Here is a 22,351-nt window from a genome sequence, read left to right on the forward strand (position 1 = left end):
AGAAGCCACAGCACTTCAGAAACGAGCTATGAAAATGCAGCTACCGTGTTTGGGTTTATATGATATCGGTAGCTTCAATTAAAATGAGTGATTGATTGGATGGGAGTTGGGGTCAAAACACAGACTCAGGAATCTCCCTGGAGCTGAAGACGGCTAAAGGAAGGGCGGTTGCTAAAGGAACGTAACTGAGGCTTTTGAGCCGGTTTGGGATTTGAACACTCAACCCACCTGGGGTGTGAAAAAAATCTGCAGTTATTACCAAACCATTTGAGCACTGGGACTCAGGGTAGCAATGACGGAGTGGACACTGCTGAAGCGGCTTCTTGATGCCGTGCATCAGCATTCGACCCTGATTGGCCGGATCTGGCTGACTGTGATGGCAATTTTTCGGTTGCTGGTGGTTGCCGTGGCGGCAGAAGACGTGTATGCTGATGAACGTACTATGTTCGTGTGCGACACACTGCAACCAGGCTGTACCAATGTGTGCTACGATGCCTTTGCGCCCATCTCTCAGCCACGTTTCTGGGTCTTCCATATTGTCGCTGTGTCCACGCCGTCACTTTTCTTCATTCTCTACACCTGGCACAACCTTTCCAAGATGGCACCTGTGGTAAAAAACATGGATGATTGTGTGCAGAACTGTAATTCTGAAAGCTGCTCCATCACATCTCATCATCGCCCGAGAGACAAGGTGGCTGATGTTCTGGAAAAAAGCACGTGCGTTTCACCAACTCGTGGCCCCCTCATCCAAAAACATGCCTCTCTGACAAGAGGTTCCTCAGGAGTTCTGTCCAAAGCCTACGTGCTCCATGTGTGTTTTCGTGCTGCATTGGAGCTGGGATTCCTTTCCCTTCAGTGGCTGCTGTTCGGGTTCTGCGTCCCCGTTCGTTTCACGTGTGCCGTCCCTCCTTGTCCTCAGCGCGTGGACTGCTACGTCTCCCGTCCCACGGAGAAGAGCATCTTCCTCATCTTCATGTTCTGCGTGGGTGTCTTCTGCATCTTGTTAAACTTCCTGGAGCTCAATCACCTCGGCTGGAAGAAGATCAGAAGGTCAATGCAGGTAAAGGAAGGATGGAGGAGCAGTATTTATGGAGCGATAAATGAGAATGGACGCTCTGGGACGAGCAGTACAACGTCTCTGCCGACACTGGAGCTGCTGGTGGAGAATCAACCTGAGTGGACATGTGCAGGAAATGAGTGCTACTCACCATTAAAACATGAAAAAGAAAAGGAAAAGTCACTGCAGAAAGAGAGACACAACGCTACACAAGTGCTGGGAGGAAAAACACAGTCACATAAAGGAAGAGCATCCAAACGAAGTGCTGAAGTCTGGATATAAACTCAGTCTCTATTCACTTATCCATAGACGTTTCTGATTGTTTTTTGGTAAGTTTAAAAAGTGATTGACTATTTTTTATTTACCATAACAAAACATACGCATAGTGTGAAACAACTACATGAGGATGATCCAAAAAAAAAGGATGAGGTGTGAGTATCAACATTATTGTGTCTTTAATTTAACTGTCATACAAACATGGTACATTATGTCTAAGGATTTCCCAGTAATAAAGTCACCCTAATCTTTATAAAATATTCTTAACCATCGTAATCTAAATGTGTCGACTGTACCAAGTGCAAAAATGCATTTTTTTTGGATTTAATATTTAAGATTTTGCTCCATTAGGGAACAACACGTGTTGAACATGTCATTGAAAAATCTGCCCCAAATCTGTTCAACATATGACATCAAAGTGTAGTGATGTCATAAAATATAAGAGCCAAATGTAAATGCAGGTCACAGTGATGTTTAATCGGGTGAAGGTGTGTAACAATGGGGTGCTCACTTATTCAGGCAATTTATCATAAATTCAAAAAGTCCGTGGTCTTCAAAACAAGTCTTGAATGACTTTTTCCTGAGAGCTACCCAAAGGAGGCGTGTCCAAATTACAGTACTGAGTTCTGGACATACAACCCCCATTCCAAAAAAGTTGGGACGGTGTGTAAACTGTAAATAAAAACGGAACGCGATGTTTTGCAAATCATGGAGAATGTATATTTCATTGAAAATGGTACAAAGACAACATATCAAATGTTGCAACTGAGAAATGTTCTTGTTTTTTGAAAAATGTGTACTCGTTTTGAATTTGATATCAGCAACACGTTTCAGAAAAGCTGGGACAGGGGTGTGTTTACCACTGTGTTGCATCACCACTGCTTTTAACAACACTCTGTAAACATTTTGGAACTGAGGAGACCAGTTGCTGTAGTTCTAAGAGAGAAATGTTGTCCCATTCTTGCCTGATATACAATTTGAGTTGCTCAACAGTTCGGGGTCTCGAACTGGCAGCGTAAGACTGGGGTTGTAATGAGTCTTATGTATATATGACTAATATAACCAGCAGTAAGGATTTTCCTCGTGATTTGCATTTTTAAGAAATGCAAAGTGTCACAATTGGCAAAAGTAAGAACATAATCGCACAAAGGAAGTGTGCAAACAGATGGATTTTTTTTTTTGGAAAAAACAAAAAACCCTCACCTATAATTACAATAAATCTTAACGTCATCATAAATACGCACACTGGCCACTTTATTAAGAACACCCATCCACCTGGCACCCATCCACCATCCACCCAACCACCAGGGGCATTTAAAGGAACAGTCCACCGTACTTCCATAATGAAATATGCTCTTATCTGAATGGAGACGAGCTGCTCCGTACCTCTCCGAGCTTTGCGCGACCTCCCAGTCAGTCAGACGCAGTCAGACGCGCTGTCACTCCTGTTAGCAATGTAGCTAGGCTCAGCATGGCCAACGGTATTTTTTGGGGCTGTAGTTAGATGCGACCAAACTCTTCCGCGTTTTTCCTGTTTACATAGGTTTATATGACCAGTGACATGAAACAAGTTCAGTTACACAAATTGAAACGTAGCGATTTTCTATGCTATGGGAAGTCCGCACTATAATGACAGGCGTACTAACACCTTCTGCGCGCTTCGGCAGCGCATTGATATCTGAGCTCCGTATCAATGCGCTGCCGAAGCGCGCAGAAGGTGTTAGTACGCCTGTCATTATAGTGCGGACTTTCCATAGCATAGAAAATCGCTACGTTTCAATTTGTGTAACTGAACTTGTTTCATATCACTGGTCATATAAACCTATGTAAACAGGAAAAACGCGGAAGAGTTTGGTCGCATCTAACTACAGCCCCAAAAAATACCGTTGGCCATGCTGAGCCTAGCTACATTGCTAACAGGAGTGACAGCGCATCTGACTCCGTCTGACTGACTGGGAGGTCGCGCAAAGCTCGGACAGGTACGGAGCAGCTCGTCTCAATTCAGATAAGAGCATATTTCATTATGGAAATACGGTGGACTGTTCCTTTAAATTGCCCCTAGGGGACAAATAAAGTGTTTTGAATTTGCTGTTTTATGCAGTGATCTAATCAGCCAATCCCATGACAGCAGCACAATGCATGAAAATCACGCAGATACAAATCAAGAGCTTCAGTTAATGTTCACTTCAAACATCAGAGTGTGAAAAATTGTGATCTCAAAAAGTGTGACTGACTTTCATTGTGGCATGGGTGTTGGTTTGAGCCACATGGACTGGTTTGAGTATTTCAGAAACTGCTGATCGCCTGAGGTTTTCACACACAACAGTCTCTAGAGTTTACACAGAATGGTGCGAAAAACAAAAAACATTGAGTGAGCGACAGTTCTGTGGGTGGAAACAAACACGTTGTTGATAAAAGAGGCCAAAGAAAAATGGCCAGATTGGTTCGAGCTGCCAGGAAGGATATAGCAACTCTGTCCAACCGTGGTGAGCAGAAGACCACAATGGGTTCCACTCCTGCCAGCCAAGAACAGGAATCTTAGAATCAAAAACAAGTTCCTACTGATGTGGCCGGTGAGGTACATTTATAGCTTTAAAATGATCTGTTGAGATGTTTTACAGGAGCAAACGTTGCTTTTCATGTGTGTGACTGTTTCTTTGTGAAGGAAATAAAACAGACATCAAATATTGGGCTCAACAATTATTCAGCATTTGTCATTTATTTATGCAATATACAGTTTGTAATATATTCATTTACATCTATAAAACACTTTCTGTATAAATTATACTAAAGAGAGTAAAAGAAAAAAAAATACACATGGTCCACATGCCTCTCTCTCGGAAACAAGTACTGTAGTGACAAAAATTAGTGGAAAGCTACAGGACAAAATGTGTAAAGGCAGACGGTCAGTAGTGTTTTACACAAGTCCAGAGAGACTCTGCATTATTGTTATTATTCTGTCCCGCTATAACAGCTGATCTGGAAGTGAAAGCTGGTTAGGAAAACGGAAAAATTAGTCTAGTTAATGCCAAATTTGATTCTTGTATCAGGAATTTATAGGAAAGTTAGTTAAAAGGTGCAACATCTTAAATGTACAGAGGTGGGAAACAACAAACACAAATACTTTGTAATTGTACTTAAGCAGAGTTTTCAGGTATCTCTGTTTTACTTGTGTATTTATTTTTCTGACATTTTAACGCAAATATCTGTACTTTCTACTCCTTACATTTTCAAATCAGACTCATTGCTTTAGTTTTAAAGCATTTGAAGGGACTTGTTTTGCCGCATCACTGCACGCCTTCCCAACATCAACATCGATTTCAACATAAATGGATGGGACAAGAACACACACAATAGACAACACTAATTACACCAACCCAATCTGGCAACCCTGACTGAATCAAAACATGAGCTGTGTTCAAATTCAGCAAACTGAGGCGAACTGGTTTTCTGTGCACTTTTAGATTTGAAAGTTTTGTGTAAATATACCAAATTGTTTGAATTAAACACCGAACGCTTGAGCTGTATCTGATGTACACTCTTCAAACCCTTCAAATAATTTATAAGTTAGCACGTAAGGTAAAGATCGCTAGAAGTGACTGTTATATACAGCTGGATTGTTAGTTAACACTCTGTACGCAGTTAATCAATAATCAATATCAACTGCACATGCAAGTGGATTATTTATTTGTGACAAAGTACTTGGCATTTAAAATATTTTCAGTGGAGCACCTTGTGTACGGTATTATTTAATAATTAAGAAAGCAGGGGTTTGCCTCCTTCCACACACACACTGACACCCTGATTATATTATATTATATTATATTATATTATATTATATTATATTATATTATATTATTTTACATGACGTTCAATTAGCTTTGCACAGAAACAGCTGGTAGAAATGTCCTTCAAAGGGCTATTTTTTTTACTTTGAGTACATTTCAGAGCTGGTACTTTTGTACTTTTACTTGAATAAAGAAGTTTAATCAGTACTTCTATGTTTATCAGAGTATTTCTTTACACAAGTATCTCTACTTCTACTTAAGTAAAGCATATATGTACTTTTGCAACCTCTGTAAATGTGTACATTGGCTCATTACTCATCCTTATTTATCTGTATCAAAATGATCAAGTCACAAAATGTGCATTAGACATAGAGTACTGTGCAAAAGTCTTAGGCACGTGTAAAGAAATGCTGTAGACCAAAAATGGCTTAAAAAAATAATGAAATGTTTTAACCTTAAAAAAATACTATAAACCGTAATCAGTAAGCCATAATAAATGAAACAAAGTCAGTATTTGGTGTGAGACGACCCTTTGCTTTAAAAAAACAAACAAACAGTAGTCTCAGGTACAATGAGTGCAGTTTTATAAGGAAACGAGCTGTAGGTTTTACTGAGCATCTTACAGAACCAGCCACAGTTCTTCTGGACACTTTGACTGTCACACTCGCTTCTTCATTTTGCACCAAAACCCAGCAGCCTTCATTATGTTTTCTTTTTTTTAATCTGAAAAGCGCTCTCTTATATAATATGCTGCCCAGATACAAGCATTCTTTTTCTGTAACATTTAATTTTGTGCTGGAAAACGGAACGTTTGGACTCTAAAATGTTTTTGTACCGACTCGATAATGTCGAAATCATAAAATAGAAATCTAGAACAAAGTCTGTATGAAAAAAAATAGGGGGCCTAAGACTTTTGCACAGGACTGTAGCGCTAAAGCACGTTTTGCAAGAACAACCTAGAAACGTGAAAAGCAAAATATCAAAATGTAACCAAATGCACTGCGTTTCATTCATTTGGAATTTGGTTTTGTCATATTTTGACCGTTTCTACTGTATGTCGAACTGTGGGATGAGCTAGCTATCAGCTTTAAGCATGACTAATGTTTTCATAGGGGACAATAAAAGTGTAATGCATCACCTCTCTGGACTCCTGTATGATAATAAACAGTCTAACATGTTTTACCAGACAAAGGTAATTCATGCTCAATAGCTGGAGCACCACAGCTTAAGGATTTCACATTAAGGCCTGCTTAAGCTTGTCTCGTTCCTATTTACTCTGTATTCAAGCAAAAGCAAGTGGCTTTATCAGGTTAGCAGAAAATAAAATGACTTGGTAACAAGAAACTATAAAATACTATTAAAAAATGTGCCGCTGGTCAATACTGTATCAACGCCAACTTTACCATCTTAGTCAAACCTGCAATAATCATATAATATGGCAACAAGTAAAATGTAAAATACTGTTAAAGTGTTCCACTGGGTGACTGCTCTCCTGGAAAACAGACGCGGCCCAAGTGTGGATGAGGCATTTGCTGGTTATCAGTTCTACGATTTCTCTTTATATTTAGGAGAAGCCTGCCTGGGTAGCGTTTGTGCTTCTTAGATAAAGCCCGTCTTATTCAGTAGGATAAGAAGCATGAATGTCTTTCCAAGGCTTTCTCGGAAATGGAAATCCCATAATTAGTTAAAAATTTCCATGAAAGCTGGAAAACACAGGTGGGAGGGTGTAGATTTTTTTTTTTTTTTTAGAAACACAAAGATTGTGACAATATTACAAACTGTGATAAAAGTTTAAGCAATTATCAAAATCTGTGCTACTTGCAACGGATGCAACAGGTACTTGAAAAATTTGAGCAATTTGATAATTAAATCAAACAGGAAAATAGTTCAACTATTACAACTATAATAGTTCAACTACTAGTAACGTTAATCTACCATTAACATTCCAGGTAACCACCACATAAAGTGTGCCGTAACACATACAAGACAACAGAATACATTTTTTTCATAATTTGATAATAATCTCGTCATTTTTCTTACTTCGGTGTCATATTATCGTGTAAGTAAGCATTTTGGTCTGTGTTGTTTATCGTTTTGTGGGGGTAATTTTTGTAATTTTGGTGTGATGTCCTGCATACGAGTCTTTCATTAGATTTGTATTCTGCTGGATTTCAAAGAATTTTAAGAATTAAGTCTTGAGCTTGTTTTCTTTATAACTACTCAAATATTCAAGAAAATATAAAAAAAAAATCAATCAATCGTTGCAGCCCTAATTTTAACCAGTAAATACTGTCTCAAAATATCCCCGTTTCTCCCTCATCACAATTAATAATCATTCATTGTACCAGCAAAGGCAACAGTGACAAAACAGAGCACAAAGAAAGGCAGTCATAGCTATGCAAATATCTTCACACAGCAGACAATGATAAGTAGTCATCAAAAGTAAAAAAAAAAAAATTCCAAATGGCTCAATTAAACTACAGAGAGTAGTTCTGTAGCATTGCAGGAATACAGTCATTTAGGTTTTTTGCTTTTTTTTTTTGGGAGGAGGGAATAACAGTACTAGTCATGTGCCGATAATCAGGTGCAATACACACCGGTCAGCCATAACATTAAAAGCACTAACAAGTGATGTGAATAACACTGGTGATCTCATTACAGTGGCACCTGTTAAGGGGTGGGATATATAGGACAGAAAGAGAACAATCGGTTCTTGAAATTGACGTGTTGGAAGCAGGAAAAATGGGCAGGCGTAAGGATCTGAGTGACTTTAACAAGGGCCAGACTGTGATGGCTAGATGACTAGGACTGAACATGTCCAAAATGGCACATCTTGTGGGGTGTTCCCGATATGCGGTGGTTAGTACCAAACAAAAGTGTTCCAAGGAAGGACAACCGGTGAACCGGTGACAGGGTCATGGGTGTCAGAGGCTCACTGATCCAGGCATGAAGGCGAGCCCATATGGTCCAATCCCACAGAAGAGCTACTGTAGCACAAACTGCTGAAAAAGTTAATGCTGGCACGTTTCTGTTTTAGCCAGCATTAACTTTTTCAGCAGTTTGTGCTACAGTAGCTCTTCTGTGGGATTGGACCATATGGGCTCGCCTTCGTGCCTGGATCAGTGAGCCTCTGACACCCATGAGCCTGTCACCGGTTGTCCTTCCTTGGAACACTTATGCAGTGGTTAGTACCAAACAAATCGGGAACACCCCACAAGATGTGCCATTTTGGACATGTTCAGCCCTAGTCATCTAGCCATCACAGTTTGGCCGTTGTTAAAGTCACTCAGATCCTTACGCCTGCCCGTTTTTCCTGCTTCCAACACGTCAACTTCAAGAACCGATTGTTCACTTGCTGCCCAAGAAAACCCACCCCCTGCCAGGTGCCATTGTAATGAGATAATCAATGTTATTCACTTCACCTGTCAGTGGTTATAATATTATGGCTGATTGGTGTACACCAGAATATTCAACACTTATTATAAGATTTCTCTTTATACAAATTATTCAATCTAAAATGGTTGTACTGTTCTGAACAAACAAGCCAAAAATTATTTTCCATTATTCAGAGTTACAAGCTAGTTTGTCTCTGCATTTTATCATTACTGATCTTCTTCATACAATATTTTGATGGTAAAAAACAGGTGACCGTGATATGAAATTGTAATATCGGCACTTGGCTAATCAGGATTTCAATTTGTGCAGAAAATGTCAGTCTTGACATGTCAGTTTAAAAACAATCAAGCAAGGCATGAAAAGCATTTCAAAGCTTTGTAAGCAAACAGCTCGACCACTGGAAACATGATGCATGTTTTTTTTTTTTTTTGGTTTTGTAACTTCATTCAGTGTATAATATTGGGAAAATATTAGCGCCGATCTGAACAGATGGTTTTCATTATGGACAGTCAGTATGGATCTCAGTTTCGCTATACAGTTACATACTCTGTGTTTGCTGACTGAGACAGGACAGGCTGATGTCAGTTCGTTCTCAGGACATGGCAGAGAGGTTCAATAGAAAGTGCAAACGGGAAATCCATGTGCCATGTGACTGACTGTTGATTCTAAAGCTTTAGTGCAAAATGACCACAATGTCAAAATAAAGAAGCACTTCAGGGAGTGAGAGAAGTTTGCAGAGGTGGGCGATGTGACAATATACTGTGATACACTTTTTTTTCCCCCAAGTGTATGGTGGCTTTAACACAGATTTATTCTTGAATTTCTCTCTTTGACCCATATTTAGAATTTCATTAAGGAACGTGTACCAGAACAGTCTGATTACATATGATCATAAAAGTCATCATGACTGAGTATAAACATTATCTCTCACAGCAAGAACATAGTTAATACCAAACCATCAGGTCCCATGTGTCCTGAACAACATCAGCCGGTCTGCATGACATTACTGAAGAATACATTGCCTACAAAACACTTTGGTTGAAACAGACCTCTTGCTTCTTGTTAGCTACATTCGCCTTTTAGCTCCAATGCTGAACTATTCTTTTAAAATGCAGATTAATATAGCACACGGTTTAGCTAAATTGCTGGCTAGCTGGTCTGTATTGGCTGAGGTAATGTTTTGGTATAAATAGGGTCTCCTTTTTGAGCAGGAAGAGAGAAGGAGAAAAGCATACTTGTAAGAAAAAGAAGAGGAGGCACACCACAGAGATTCAAAGGTTTTGTAGCTACTTTTAAACCCTGCATCAAAAAAAGCATCGTGTTGGTGTGGCCTATGAATAAATCAGACAAAGTATTTTTGTACTGATTTATTTTTCATTACACCAGTGTTCCTCTGTGCTGGTCATGGAGCACACCTTCCATTTACATGTTGGTGTCACACCTGCGTGCGCTGCAGCGAGCTACGGACAGCGCGTGCTCCGAGTTGACTCGCGTGCGCGTCGCTAAGGACTCACACCTGTACGGGATTTAGCACACCTACCGTATATAAGGACTCAAATTGCACACTCGGTTGGCGAAGTATTGCGTTGTTGACACATTACTGAGCCGTGGTTATATACTGTTTTCCTGACTTCCTGTCCCTGGTCTTTGAGTCTGCTTTTGCCTGTGATACTCTGTTTGTGCCTCGCCTGACCATTTGCTTGTTTCACCGTTTACGATTTTGGATTGTTTGCCTAATTCCTGTTTTTATAATAAATAACTTCTGCACCTACATCCGTCTCCAACCATCCCTGACAGGTGGTGTTTTTCCTCCTCCAATTCAACCCCGTTCAGGCTCATTAAAGGGGTACCAAATATAATAATATATACAGTTGCTGATGTGACAAAGTAACGTATTCTTAAGTATTCTATCAAATTTATATACTAGAAAACAACGAAATATCTTGGTAATTGTAAATATAATAGTCGGTACGCTAAACGGCACAAGAGTCGCCATTTTTAAAAGACCGTGACGTCAGCCCTACCCACTGCACTAGGAGAGAAGCGTGTAATCATGGCGTCGGGCGCATCAAGTGAAAGCGACAGCTCTGTCGAATCGTACGAAGAGATCCCGCAAGACACACTGCAAGCAGGCTATGGCTTAGAAGGGTACCAGTTTGAACCGAGGAGAGGTACTCTCGACTCCGGTGATGACGAAAGAAGAGAAGAAAGCTCGAACTCGCTTGGTGTTTTTCAGCGGAAACGAGTGAAAAGACACGTCTGGAGGATCGTTATGCTTTCCATCGGTCCTGTTATTACACCCGAAAGCAACACACTGTGGCATTGTGTAGCCGATCACTTACAATTCATCCTACTTTCCGATTCACACGTGCTATTCCCAACCTCAATGAGCCAACACAACTGGGCACATACATACGTCATGAGTGTTACGCAGAGAAAATGAACGTGCATTCTGATTGGATAAAATGAATATCATGGCGGGCTGTTCAAACTGCGGAAACAGTTTGCTCGAGCTACTTTCAAAACACTATAACTTTCCAACCTTAGAACAAAAAACTTTTGTAAGTCTTGAATAAGGTTTGTTAATGTGTGTTTTATTGTTATATTTACTCTATATATTGCCCTCTGTTCCCCTTTAACGAGAGTTGGTGGAAGGGAAAAACACCAAAACATGCAGGGCAGTGGTACTCCATGACCATGATGAAGACTATATTATACAATCGTCCTTAAACCATTGGCTTGCAACCTTAGGGTCAGATGGGGTCGCAGGAGATTTAAACCAACCGATATTTATAATGTAGCTCTAACAGAATTATTTTAAAGGGAACATATTATGAAAAACACTTTTTCAGTGCTTGTGCACATACATTTGGGGATCTGGAGTGCCTCCCAACCCACAAACTCTGAAATAAAACAACCCAGTCAGTTTCTTCTGGGCTCCAATTTCAGAAAACGTGTGCTTCAACAAGCCGTTCAGATTCGGCTCCACTTTCTATGTCACAAGGGGCTAAGATCATTAAAATGATGCTGCCCCCTCATCGGAGTATCTCCGCTCACGGCTTGATGACTGCCTTTACGAATGAATATTCATAAGGAAAGTGCTACCTGATTGGCTACAGGAACATATAGGCTGGGTGAGCAGGAGCTCATTATCATTTAAAGGAGCAGGCACTCAAATCTGCCGTTTTAAAGACGGCTGTTTAGACAGGGTGAGAAGGAAGCTGTGGTGCTTTATCTTTGTGCTATTTTGACCAAAGCATATCACAGACATTTCATTTCAAACCTCAGGGAACATGTGGAAAAGGGGTATAATATGTCACCTTTAAAATAGGAATTAAATATCAGATTAACATCACATAATTATTCTGATTCCACTCACTTTTCACACAACGTCCAAAACACTAATAATCAAAGTGTGTTCACAACAGACACGGGCAGCATGCAGACTGACTATTTAAAATAAAAATTATTTGCACTGCATAGTCATATTATCTAGCTAGAAATGCTACAAAATACAATATTTACGATACATTTGGAAGTGTCTGCCCAGAGTCTAAACAACACGAAAGAAACACTAAACTTCAGTCTGTATTCTGTAGCCTACTGAGGCAGCGGCAGCAGAAATTTAAATCTCATTGCATTAACAAACTTTAAGTGACCATATACAGTGGTAGTGCAAGTTTATAACATTTACAGATACAGTGGGGGAAATAAGTATTGCTGGGTTTCAGTCATGTGACTTTTCTTAGCGGCTTTACCGGAAGTGAAATAGCTGGTGGTCTAAACGGCTGCCGTAGTGCAAACAACTAGCGATAACTTATCAGAGTATGCTCGTAATCTAGAAGCCACTGCTCGCTTTAGATATATTCAGGAGATTACTATGTGCAATGGAATAGACTTCTACAGTCTGGGAAAGAGGGATTTATCATACGATCTCGAAAACTACCCTTCAGTCGAGCTTCCCGACATCTCAAACTATCTGGTGTTGCAGACGTCCTTCTACACCGCAAAACAGATGAAAGCGTGGAAGAGTATTGAGGCTTTAAACTTTTTTGTATGTGGCTGGGTAAAGGACCTCGGTATCAAATCGCTGCCGAATGAATCCTGTATTGTTTTTGCCCGTGTAAGTATGGTTTTTTTAAGCTTTTCATTTGCATCTTTACAACGAAGCGCTGCAAGTTGAAGTGTAAACAAACAACAGTTCGCTTGATTCTCACTTGTGTTCGCTCTTATCTCTCAGGTAAATCATTCACAAAGATCATCAGAAACCCCTTTAAAGACCTGGATCTAATGGCCCTTTTCCACTACCCTTTTTCAGCTCACTTCAGCCTGACACGACTCGCGTTTCGACTACCTCAGAGCAGCACGACTCAGCTCGCTTCAGCCCGACTCAGCACCCAAAACTCGCACGGTTTTGGAGTAGGGCTGAAGCGAGCCAAACCGAGCCGAGTGGGGCTAGGGGCGTGAGGAGCCACTCTCCTGTGCACTGATTGGTGAGGAGGAGTGTCCTCACATGCCCACACACGCCACGCGAGCACGCTGGGATCTGTAAACACCGTGAACCCGGAAGAAGAAGAATTACGAATTATGGGAATTTCTGAAGCCTCATGCGCCTCGCCTCATCTATACACGCTTGCCAGTATCTGTTGGCGTTGTCGGTGACAACAAGCCACAGCACCAAGACCAGCAACACTAACGACTCCATGTCGTCCATGTTTATTGTTTACTATCCGGGTTGTGAGACTACCGCTTAAAAGGTCACTGATGTCACTGTTTGCGCCGCCAAACGACATCACGTGACGTCCACCCACTTTCGCTAACTCCACCCAATGTGTCCACCCACTTCCAGCCAGCACGGTTCAGCGCGGTTGTAGTCGAAATGCAACTCCAACAGCCCCGCTCAGCTCGACTCAGCACGGCACGGCTCAGCCCGACTCAGCCGCATTGGTAGTGGAAAAGCGGCATTAGTTAAATAAGACAGAGAAGTGATCACGGCGCACTGTGATTGTATGGCTGAGTAAGAATTTTGTCGCGACCTTCATGCATATGGACTTTGTGAGGAGTGAGGAGTAAACAAAGAAACAACTGGAGACTTCATGACTAAAAAAGTACCGTGAAATAATGACAAATAGCAAGAAAAGTACTTGGTGTACTCACTAACAACATAGCTGAGAGGGAAATACAAACCTTTCACCAAGTGATCACTGCAAACTCGAGCACGCTTCGACTCGGCTCCCTTCGATTTCACTGAGAGGTTCGAAAGCCACCTTTCTCGACGTCTTTTTGTGAAATCCTGTGTTCGTTCACCCTTTTTATTAGTTCACGGGAACCCTGAAGAAACTTTTATCAGTTTCACGGTTTGATCGATTCGAACAACCTAAAACAACACAAGCGTAAGGCATTTTTCATGCGAGCAATGCACCTTCTCCGTACGAACGCTTTGTCAACTGAGCTTTGGTAGACCACCAGCTAAAGTTTTGAATAACTAATGAGGCGGATGTGACGTCACGTGAAACCCAGCAATTCAACACGTCGACTATTTTTTCAATTAAACAAACTCGTATTTCCAGTGCAGCTATTCGCATGAAATGTTGAGCAGATGTTGGTATTAATACAATAAAACTACACTGAAAAAATATTCCGATCCATAAAAAAAATTATGTGCAATAAGGTAGAATGGAAAAAAAGTATTGAACACAGGAAGAAACCCAGCTGCATGCACTAGTTAGTTCTTAGAGTATTACATTACAGGTATTTAGCAGACGCTCTTATCCAGAGCGACATACAACATACCCAGAGCAGCCTGGGGGAGCAGTTCAGGGTTAGGTACCTTGCTCAAGGGCACTTCAGCCATTCCTGCTGGTTCAAGGAATCAAACCGATGAGCTTTTGGTCCCAAAGCTGCTTCTCTAACCATTAGGCCATGGCATCCCCTGGTGCATATTGGTAGGTTAGCACTTCCACTCTTTAAAAAAAGTGAACCCACCTCTGAATGCAAGTAAACATATTATTTGGCACCATCAAGAAACATCTCATGATGTACAGAGGCAAAGAGCTCTCCTGACACCTTCACTACATGATTGTTGAGCAGCACAGCAATGGCACTGGTTACTGACACCTTTCTCAACTCCAAAACGTTCCTAGAAGCACCATAATGGCTGTTATCTGCAAGTGGAAGGAACATCACTCAACCACACGAAGGAGCTCCTCACAAGATTTCTGACTGGACAGTCAGAACATGAGTCAGAAGAGTAGCCAAAGAGCTAAGGGCCACTTGAAAAACGCTCTGGAAGCAGTTGGTACAGTTATCACAGAGAAAACTATAGGCAATGTACTCCACATCCAAAGTCTCCATTCTTGCGCTCTCTCCATTCTCTCACCCCGGAAGACTCCGTTACTGAAGAAAAGGCATGATGAAGCTTGTATGAGATCTGATCAATATTTCATGTGAATGACTGCACTGGAAATATATTTAATAGAAAAAGAGCTGGCGTGTTGAATACTTCTTTCCCCGACTGTACTGACACATTTTGTTTATTTATGCCTGTGTCACACATTGGCGTTTCAGCCTCGCGTATGTACGGCATATGGCAGTAAGAAAGGAACGTCGCATTACAAGCTGGAATTAAAATGGATTTTTGGAGGGTTAGCGCCATTTGATTTACACAAACTGCCTACAAATTTAAAGGTGAAAATTGTTGTTTTATTGTGACACAAACAATAATTAAGATGAAAAAAAAAACCAGAAATCTGGAGTGTGCATAAGTATTCACCCCCTTTTGTATGAAACCCCTAAATAAGAGCTGCTCCAACCAATTCACTTCATAAGTCACATAATTAGTTGATTAAGATCCACCTGTGTGCAATCAAAGTGTCACATGATCAGTCACATGATGTCTGTATAAATCAACCTGTTCTGGAAGGACCCTGACTCTGCAACACTACTAAGCAAGCAACATGAAAACCAAGGAGCCTCCAAACAGGTCAGAGACAAAGTAGTGGAGAAGTATGGATCAGGGTTGGGTTATAAAAAATATCCCAAACTTTGAATATCCCAGGGAGCACCATTAAATCCATTATAGCAAAATGGAAAGAATATGGCACCACTACAAACCTGACAAGAGAAGGCCGCCCACCAAAACTCACAGACTGGGCATAGAGGGCATTAATCAGAGATGCAACAAAGACACTAAAGATAACACTGAAGGAGCTGCAAAGATCCACAGTGGAGATGGGAGTATCTGTCCATAGGACCACTTTAAGCCGTACACTCCACAGAGTGGGGCTTTATGGAAGAGTGGCCAGAAAAAAAGCCATTGCTTAAAAAAATCACGTTTGGAGTTTGCCCAACAGCATGTGGCAGACTCCCAAAACACATGGAAGAAGATTCTCTGGTCAAATGACACTAAAATGTATTTTTCTGGCCATCATGGGAAATGCCATGTGTGGCACAAACCCAACACCCTGAGAACGCCATTCCTACAGTGAAGCATGGTGGTGGCAACATCATGCTGTGGGGATATTTTTCATCTGCAGGGACAGGAAAGCTGGTCAGGACTGAAGGAAAGATGGATGACACTAAATACAGGGGAATTCTGGAGGAAAACCTGTTTGAGTCAGCCAGAGGTTTGAGACTGGGACGAAGGTTCATGTTCCAGCAGGACAATGACCCTAAACATACTGCTAAAGCTACACTGGAGTGGTTTAAAGGGAAACATTTAAACGTCTTGGAATGGTCTAATCAAAGCCCAGACCTCAATCCAATTGAGAATCTGTGGCATAACTTGAAGATTGCTGTACACCAACACAACCCATCTAACTTGAAGGAGTTGGAGCAGTTTTGCCTTGAGGAATGGGCAAAAATCCCAGCGGCTAGACGTGCTAAGCTAATAGAGACATAACCCAAGAGACTTGCAGCTGTAATTGCAGCAAAAGGTGGCTCTACAAAATATTGACTTGGGGGGCATGAATACCTATGCACACTCCAGATTTTTGTTTTTTTTTTTCATCTTAATTATTGTTCGTGTCACAATAAAGCAACAATTTTCACATTTAAAGTTGTAGGCATGTTGTGTAAATCAAATGGTGCTAACACCCCAAAAATCCATTTTAATTCCAGCTTGTAATGCGACAAAACAGGACAAACACCAAGGGGGATGAATACTTTCGCAAGACACTGTACATCCATGCCTTTCTAGAAGACATTGAAGTATTATTTAAATACCCTGGTGTTTCATGTAAATACCCTAAACACCCTAAAATGTCTTTTTTTTTTACAGTATACAAAGCGCTGTCGATACGCCGCAGGTACACAGCAGCAACGTCACACATAAAAACGAAACGGCACGCTAACGAAAGCAACGGAACGGTTACATCACAGCAACGCATCATACGCCTCAGTATGCCATAACTTTACGTCCCTTGAACCCCATACAAACCCCAGATACGCCACAGAAACGTCACATATACGCCGTGTACGTCACAGGACTTTAATTTTGGACAAAATACGCCTCATTTCTTGCCGTTTGACCCATACGTTGCTTACGTGGCAAGATACGAGACAGTGTGACACAGGCTTTACGTATTGGTCCTTTAAAATGGGTCACTGTCCAAAACAGGTTGAGAAACCCTGCCTACTAAGTAGCTAATTGGTAGCGTATTTTTTAATCCAATTATTTCATTTTATCTTAATTTGCTGCTGGCAAGATTTTGAACGAAACCTTAGTGACGATAAATATTGTGCATTGTGTGAAAAGTATTGTGACGTGATCTTTTTGCCACTTCGCCCTCCCTGTACTTCAATCTCTGCATCGTTCCCAATATAACATCTGTTACTGCTGTCATGATTCCAGATAATCGCAATAAATCACATGTAAACAGTAAAAAAAAAAAAGAGCAAGTGCGCAAGAGAAAGAGAGAGAGAGAGATTAAATACTTGGGGAGATAAACATTCCCATGAGTAGTAGTACAGTCGCAGTACTCACATTTTATAAACTGTTTCGGTGACATGTAAGCTCAGTGCAGGCACTCAAACCGCTAAACCACGTACAAACCGAAATTAAAAAAAAAGACAAACAAAAAAGTAGAGAGCTAGCCATTCACACAGCTGAAAAAAAAAAGAGTGCTGAACAAATGCCAAAGGCTAAATCAGAAGCGCACCGCGGATACTGCATATAAAAGAGAAATAAATACAGAAAAATAAAGCCTACCAGTTTTTTCAGGCATCCAGGTCACTAAATGTCTAGAAATAATGAATCAAGGTGACTGGACTTGTTCTAACTTTTGAGACTTTTCTTTACTCATCGAGATTATAAATCAATTCCAGTTGTCTTGACTCACTACTCTTAGATGCTGAAAAATAAAGCAGAAAAAGATGACGTTTCCATAGTGTGTGTCTCTTGTACAGAGTCAGTGTTTACAAGCCTCATTGTGGTAGGGGCACTAGGACCTCGACGTAGTTGATGGGAAAGAAGCCTGACTCGCCGTTGATCATCCCTTCGTACCAGTTCTCGTCAATCTGATTGGTGAGGATGATGATGTCTCCTTCCTTGAAGCCGAGCTCCCCTTCGTTCTCGGGTTCGAAGTCGTACAGAGAGCGGCAGCACGGCTGGTCCATGTGGACCTCTGTCTCTGTTTTGGGTAGAAGTGATGCTGATTAGTTCAACAACTATGTATAGATGACTGCTCTAAGGTAAGTGATAGCTCGAACAAATCTGTTTCGTGGAGATTCCACAATATTAAATGTAACTTTAAATCGTTAAAAAGTTATGATGTGTGCTTCATTAATATAGTAAATAATGAAGTAAGCAATTGTTGCCAAATGATGTGGTATAAGAGGAATACAACACTAAAAGTACATGCTTTAACAGGGCTCGACATTAATGGTAGTCCGATTGTCCGGGACAACCAAATGTTTGATCTGAACAAGTCAAATCCGCAGCTGCCTGTCTGACAGGATGAGCTGAATATTTGTTGAAAATCGCCATTTTTATAGTAATCATTCAAGAGTTACATCAATAAAGTTCGAACAAAACCAGTTCAATCCCCTCAGTGATCCGGCTGTGTTACTGTTTACGAAATTCAGGGGAAGCTGAGTGCAGCAGGTGCATGTGTAAAAATAACCACATCATAATATCTAATTATAGATTATTAGACTGTTGAATTCATCGGAATCGGAGAAATGCCGATCGAATACCTCAATAAAATAAATATCTGTGGTGAATCTTCATTTCATTCGGACATTCATTGTATTTTTCTTTTGTATGGTACACATTAACCGTCACAAATATCGTAAAATACTTTGCGGGAATTTTATGACAGTGCCGAACTCACTTACGGTTTGTTTTCATTCACACCGTGATTGTCACCCTGATCATGTCCAACTTGTTTTCTTTCGGTTTCGTTTCTTTAAATTAATCTATGCTTCATGTTTTACTGGATTAATCAAGATGTAACTTTTTTTCCTCAGGAAGATTTGAATTTGGGTGAGTCTAACGCTACGTTCACACTGCAAGGCTTAATGCTCAATTCCGATTTTTTTGTGAAATCCGATTTTTTTGTGAGGTCGTTCACATTAACAAATATATGCGACTTGTATGTGATCCTCAGTATGAACGAAAAGCGACCTAAAAGTGTTCCGCATGCGCATTGCAGGATACGACGACGTCACACGCAGTGAGCATGGCCAGTGTTTACGGAAGTAAAACCGCCCGGTTGCGGTATGACCCATCCAATCTAGCTTGAATAGCTGCATCCCCCCAAATGGACATCAGCTCCCTAACCTCTGCGTCCTTCCATTGAGAAGATTCAGAACCTTCACAGCCCAAAGCGTCCCTCGCACTGATGTCATGCGCAGGGGCGCAGATACGTTTTTGGAACTGGGGGGGACAAAAAACTGGGGGGGACAAAGCTGCCAGCAAACCAACCCCAACCCCGATATGCCTGTCAAACTTGTGGGTTACCATAGCAACCAAGCTCGAGCTCGCAACCTGTGCAGTCTGCGCAGCTCAACCAACCGAATATCAGTCTTTGTTTTGTTTTATGTGAGTTGTTGCAACTATGTATACACTGCTGTGCACCTCAATAAACCGAATGGTAATTAGTCTTTTGATTTTTCCGTGAGGTTTGCCTTATGCAAAGAAAGACAGCATAGACGTTTTTTCCTCCCTATAAGTGGGGGGACGAAGTGAATTTAAATCTGGGTGGGACGAATCCCACCCGTCCCCCCTCTATCTGCGCCCGTGATTATGCGCCATGTTGTTGTAACTTTTTTTGAGAGACCCGCCGCCTACTTCAGCGCAGAATAGTGACGTTTGTGGCTTGTTGATGACGTGTAAGTCAGATGAATGCGACCTGGCGGTTCAGACTGAAGTCGCATATGAAAAGAGCGGATAGGAATCGGAATTAGGACCACATATCCAAACGGCCTGGGTTGGATTTGAAAAAATCGGATCTGTGTTGTTCATATTGTCAATAAAAGATCGGATACAGGTCACATATGGGCGAAAAGATCGGATTTGAGTCACTTCAGCCTACAGTGTGAACGTAGCCTAACTCTTAAAATTGCAGCTCAGTTAATGGGTTATAACAACATACACACCATACTGGGGCATTAGATAGTTTTTGTGGCTGCAGCACTATGTCATCGTGTTGTAAGAATGAGTGTAACAATCACGCACTGCGCATACGCATACAGGTGTTCCTATTAAAATGGCCGGTGAGTGTATACAATTCGGTTCACCATTCCAAATAAATGGACGAGACTACAGAAATCGCTTTCAGACATGTTTATGCTTATTACCGAGGGAAAGTGTGTTCCTATTTTAAAATATACTCCAGGTTGTCCCCCTTTCCTCGCCTTCTTCAGCCAGTGGTCCCATGTGTGATGGAGATGTGACGCGCTTCCGAGTTGTTACAGGAAGTTGTCGAAAACAGTATTGAGACCACTGAGCTCTAGCGCCGGGCCATTTCCAGAAAATAAGAGTTTGGGTCATGGTGACAGCGTGTGTATGTCGGCCTCGGTTCGTAGGTTTCAGTTTTGAAAACTGTAAGAGTAGAATAATATGAAGTACAGACACTTGGTATATTTTACTTCTGTGATTTTTAAATTGTTCGTTTTTGGATTACGCTTCATTTTTGTGCTACTGCCTCATAGAGTAAATATATATGCCATATTTACTGCATGGACATGGGATCAGAAAACTATTTTATTTATAAGCAGTAGCCACATGTACCCATAGGGTACCGATTTTTGTTGACTGTTACAGTTAAAGTTTGAGTTTTATTGAAAAATTATAAATCATTAAAGCAATCTGTGGTTGGTTGAAGAGAGCAACTGGACTTGCTTGACGATTCTTGAAAACGTTTCGCCTCTCCTCCGAAAGGCTTCCTCAGTTCTGTCTGACTACTAGGGAGTATCCAGTATTTATTCTCTCATGGATCATCATAGAATCCGAATCAGAATGCTGATGGCTGCATTGTAGGCGGCTGATAAAAAATGTCATAGACACCCACCTCTGTTCAATGATGGTCGTTCCAGGTTGACAAAAATGAACGATCCTCTCTGGCTAAGATTTCTGCCAGTTTTCTGGAAGTCCTCTCATACTCCCGCACCAGTCGAAGGGCTCTCATCCCAAAGTGCGTAGAAACATATCTGTGAAGAAACTCAGTCGTCCAGGTACATAGTAATCTGTGGTTGGTTGAAGAGAGCAACTGGACTTGCTTGACAGATTGAAATTCTTCACAGATATGTTTCTACGCACTTTGGAATGAGATCCCTTCGACTGGTGCGGGAGTATGAGAGGACTTCCAGAAAACTGGCAGACATCTTACCCAGAGAGGATCGTTCATTTTTGTCAACCTGGAACGACCATCATTGAACAGATGTGGGTGTCTATGACATCTTTTATCAGCCGCCTACAATGCAGCCATCAGCATTCTGATTCGGATTCTATGATGATCCATGAGAGGATAAATACTGGATACTCCCTAGTAGTCAGACAGAACTGAGGAAGCCTTTCGGAGGAGAGGCGAAACGTTTTCAAGAATCGTCAAGCAAGTCCAGTTGCTCTCTTCAACCAACCACAGATTACTATGTACCTGGACGACTGAGTTTCTTCACAGATAAATCATTAAAGCATAATCATTATCATAACTATTCCTGCTTTTTGATAAACTTTGTTAATCACTTTCCTTTCACTGAACTAGTAAATACATAGTAATAAAAAGGTTATGGTCAGGAAAAGTGAAAAATCTTGCTGCTTATCCGACTGGACGAGCGGATTAAAAAGTTAATGTCGAACCCTGTTTAAATGGAAGAAAATAAAAATCAGTGTCGAGCCATTTAAAGCATAATCAAAAAAAGGGGAGTCCCATATACGATTCGTACATTGGGGGAGTGCCTGTTAGAGAGCGCACTTGTCCTGGGCCATCGGCATAGTGAGGTAGGGTGGCCAGTTCCTTTCCTCGCCGCCTTTAACTTCCCCAGTGTTTCCACCAGGTCCCCATTCACTGCTGGGTGGACAGGGAGCGAGCCCCAGATCCCCGTCGAGCCGAGGCTCGAACCAGGGACCGTTCGCTTAGCGGTCAAGCGCTCTAACCACTTGGCCACCTGCGCTCCAAAGCATAATCACCCATCACTGATTATTTTCCTTTAATCGTATATCTTGAAATGTTTTATTTCTCACATTAACCAGACATTACATTGGCCAGACAATGAAGTTAACAGTTCTTGTGTCAATAGTGTTGTTGTCTAGCTGAACATATCCGGTTTCTTTTAAACCTGCCATGATGTGATGCTACAACCATGATAACATACGCATCATTCCATTTCATTG

At 41.2% G+C, this 22,351-nt stretch overlaps 2 protein-coding genes across 3 annotated transcripts in view; one reads left to right on the top strand and one right to left on the bottom strand.

Moving 5' to 3' along the window:
- Nucleotides 1-292: 292 nt before the first annotated feature.
- Nucleotides 293-1,339, top strand: gjd6 (gap junction protein delta 6). The gene has a single exon (XM_060940652.1). The coding sequence runs from the start codon at nt 293-295 to the stop codon at nt 1,337-1,339; it is 1,047 nt and encodes a 348-aa protein (XP_060796635.1).
- A 15,278-nt stretch (nt 1,340-16,617) lies between these two features.
- Nucleotides 16,618-22,351, bottom strand: part of sh3gl3a (SH3-domain GRB2-like 3a) — a 136,337-nt gene continuing 130,603 nt past the window's right edge. For both annotated transcript variants that reach the window (XM_060941131.1, XM_060941130.1), the window contains one exon: nt 16,618-18,146. In XM_060941131.1, the coding sequence (XP_060797114.1) occupies nt 17,941-18,146 (206 nt within the window). In that variant the 3' untranslated portion in view covers nt 16,618-17,940. The remainder of the gene's footprint in view (nt 18,147-22,351) is intronic.

The sequence above is a fragment of the Neoarius graeffei genome, chromosome 15 (assembly GCF_027579695.1).
Source record: "Neoarius graeffei isolate fNeoGra1 chromosome 15, fNeoGra1.pri, whole genome shotgun sequence".
NCBI lineage: Eukaryota > Metazoa > Chordata > Actinopteri > Siluriformes > Ariidae > Neoarius > Neoarius graeffei.

Bases quoted from the DNA above. Each gene is read 5' to 3' on its own strand.
- gjd6 (XM_060940652.1), top strand. From the start codon at position 293: ATGACGGAGTGGACACTGCTGAAGCGGCTTCTTGATGCCGTGCATCAG.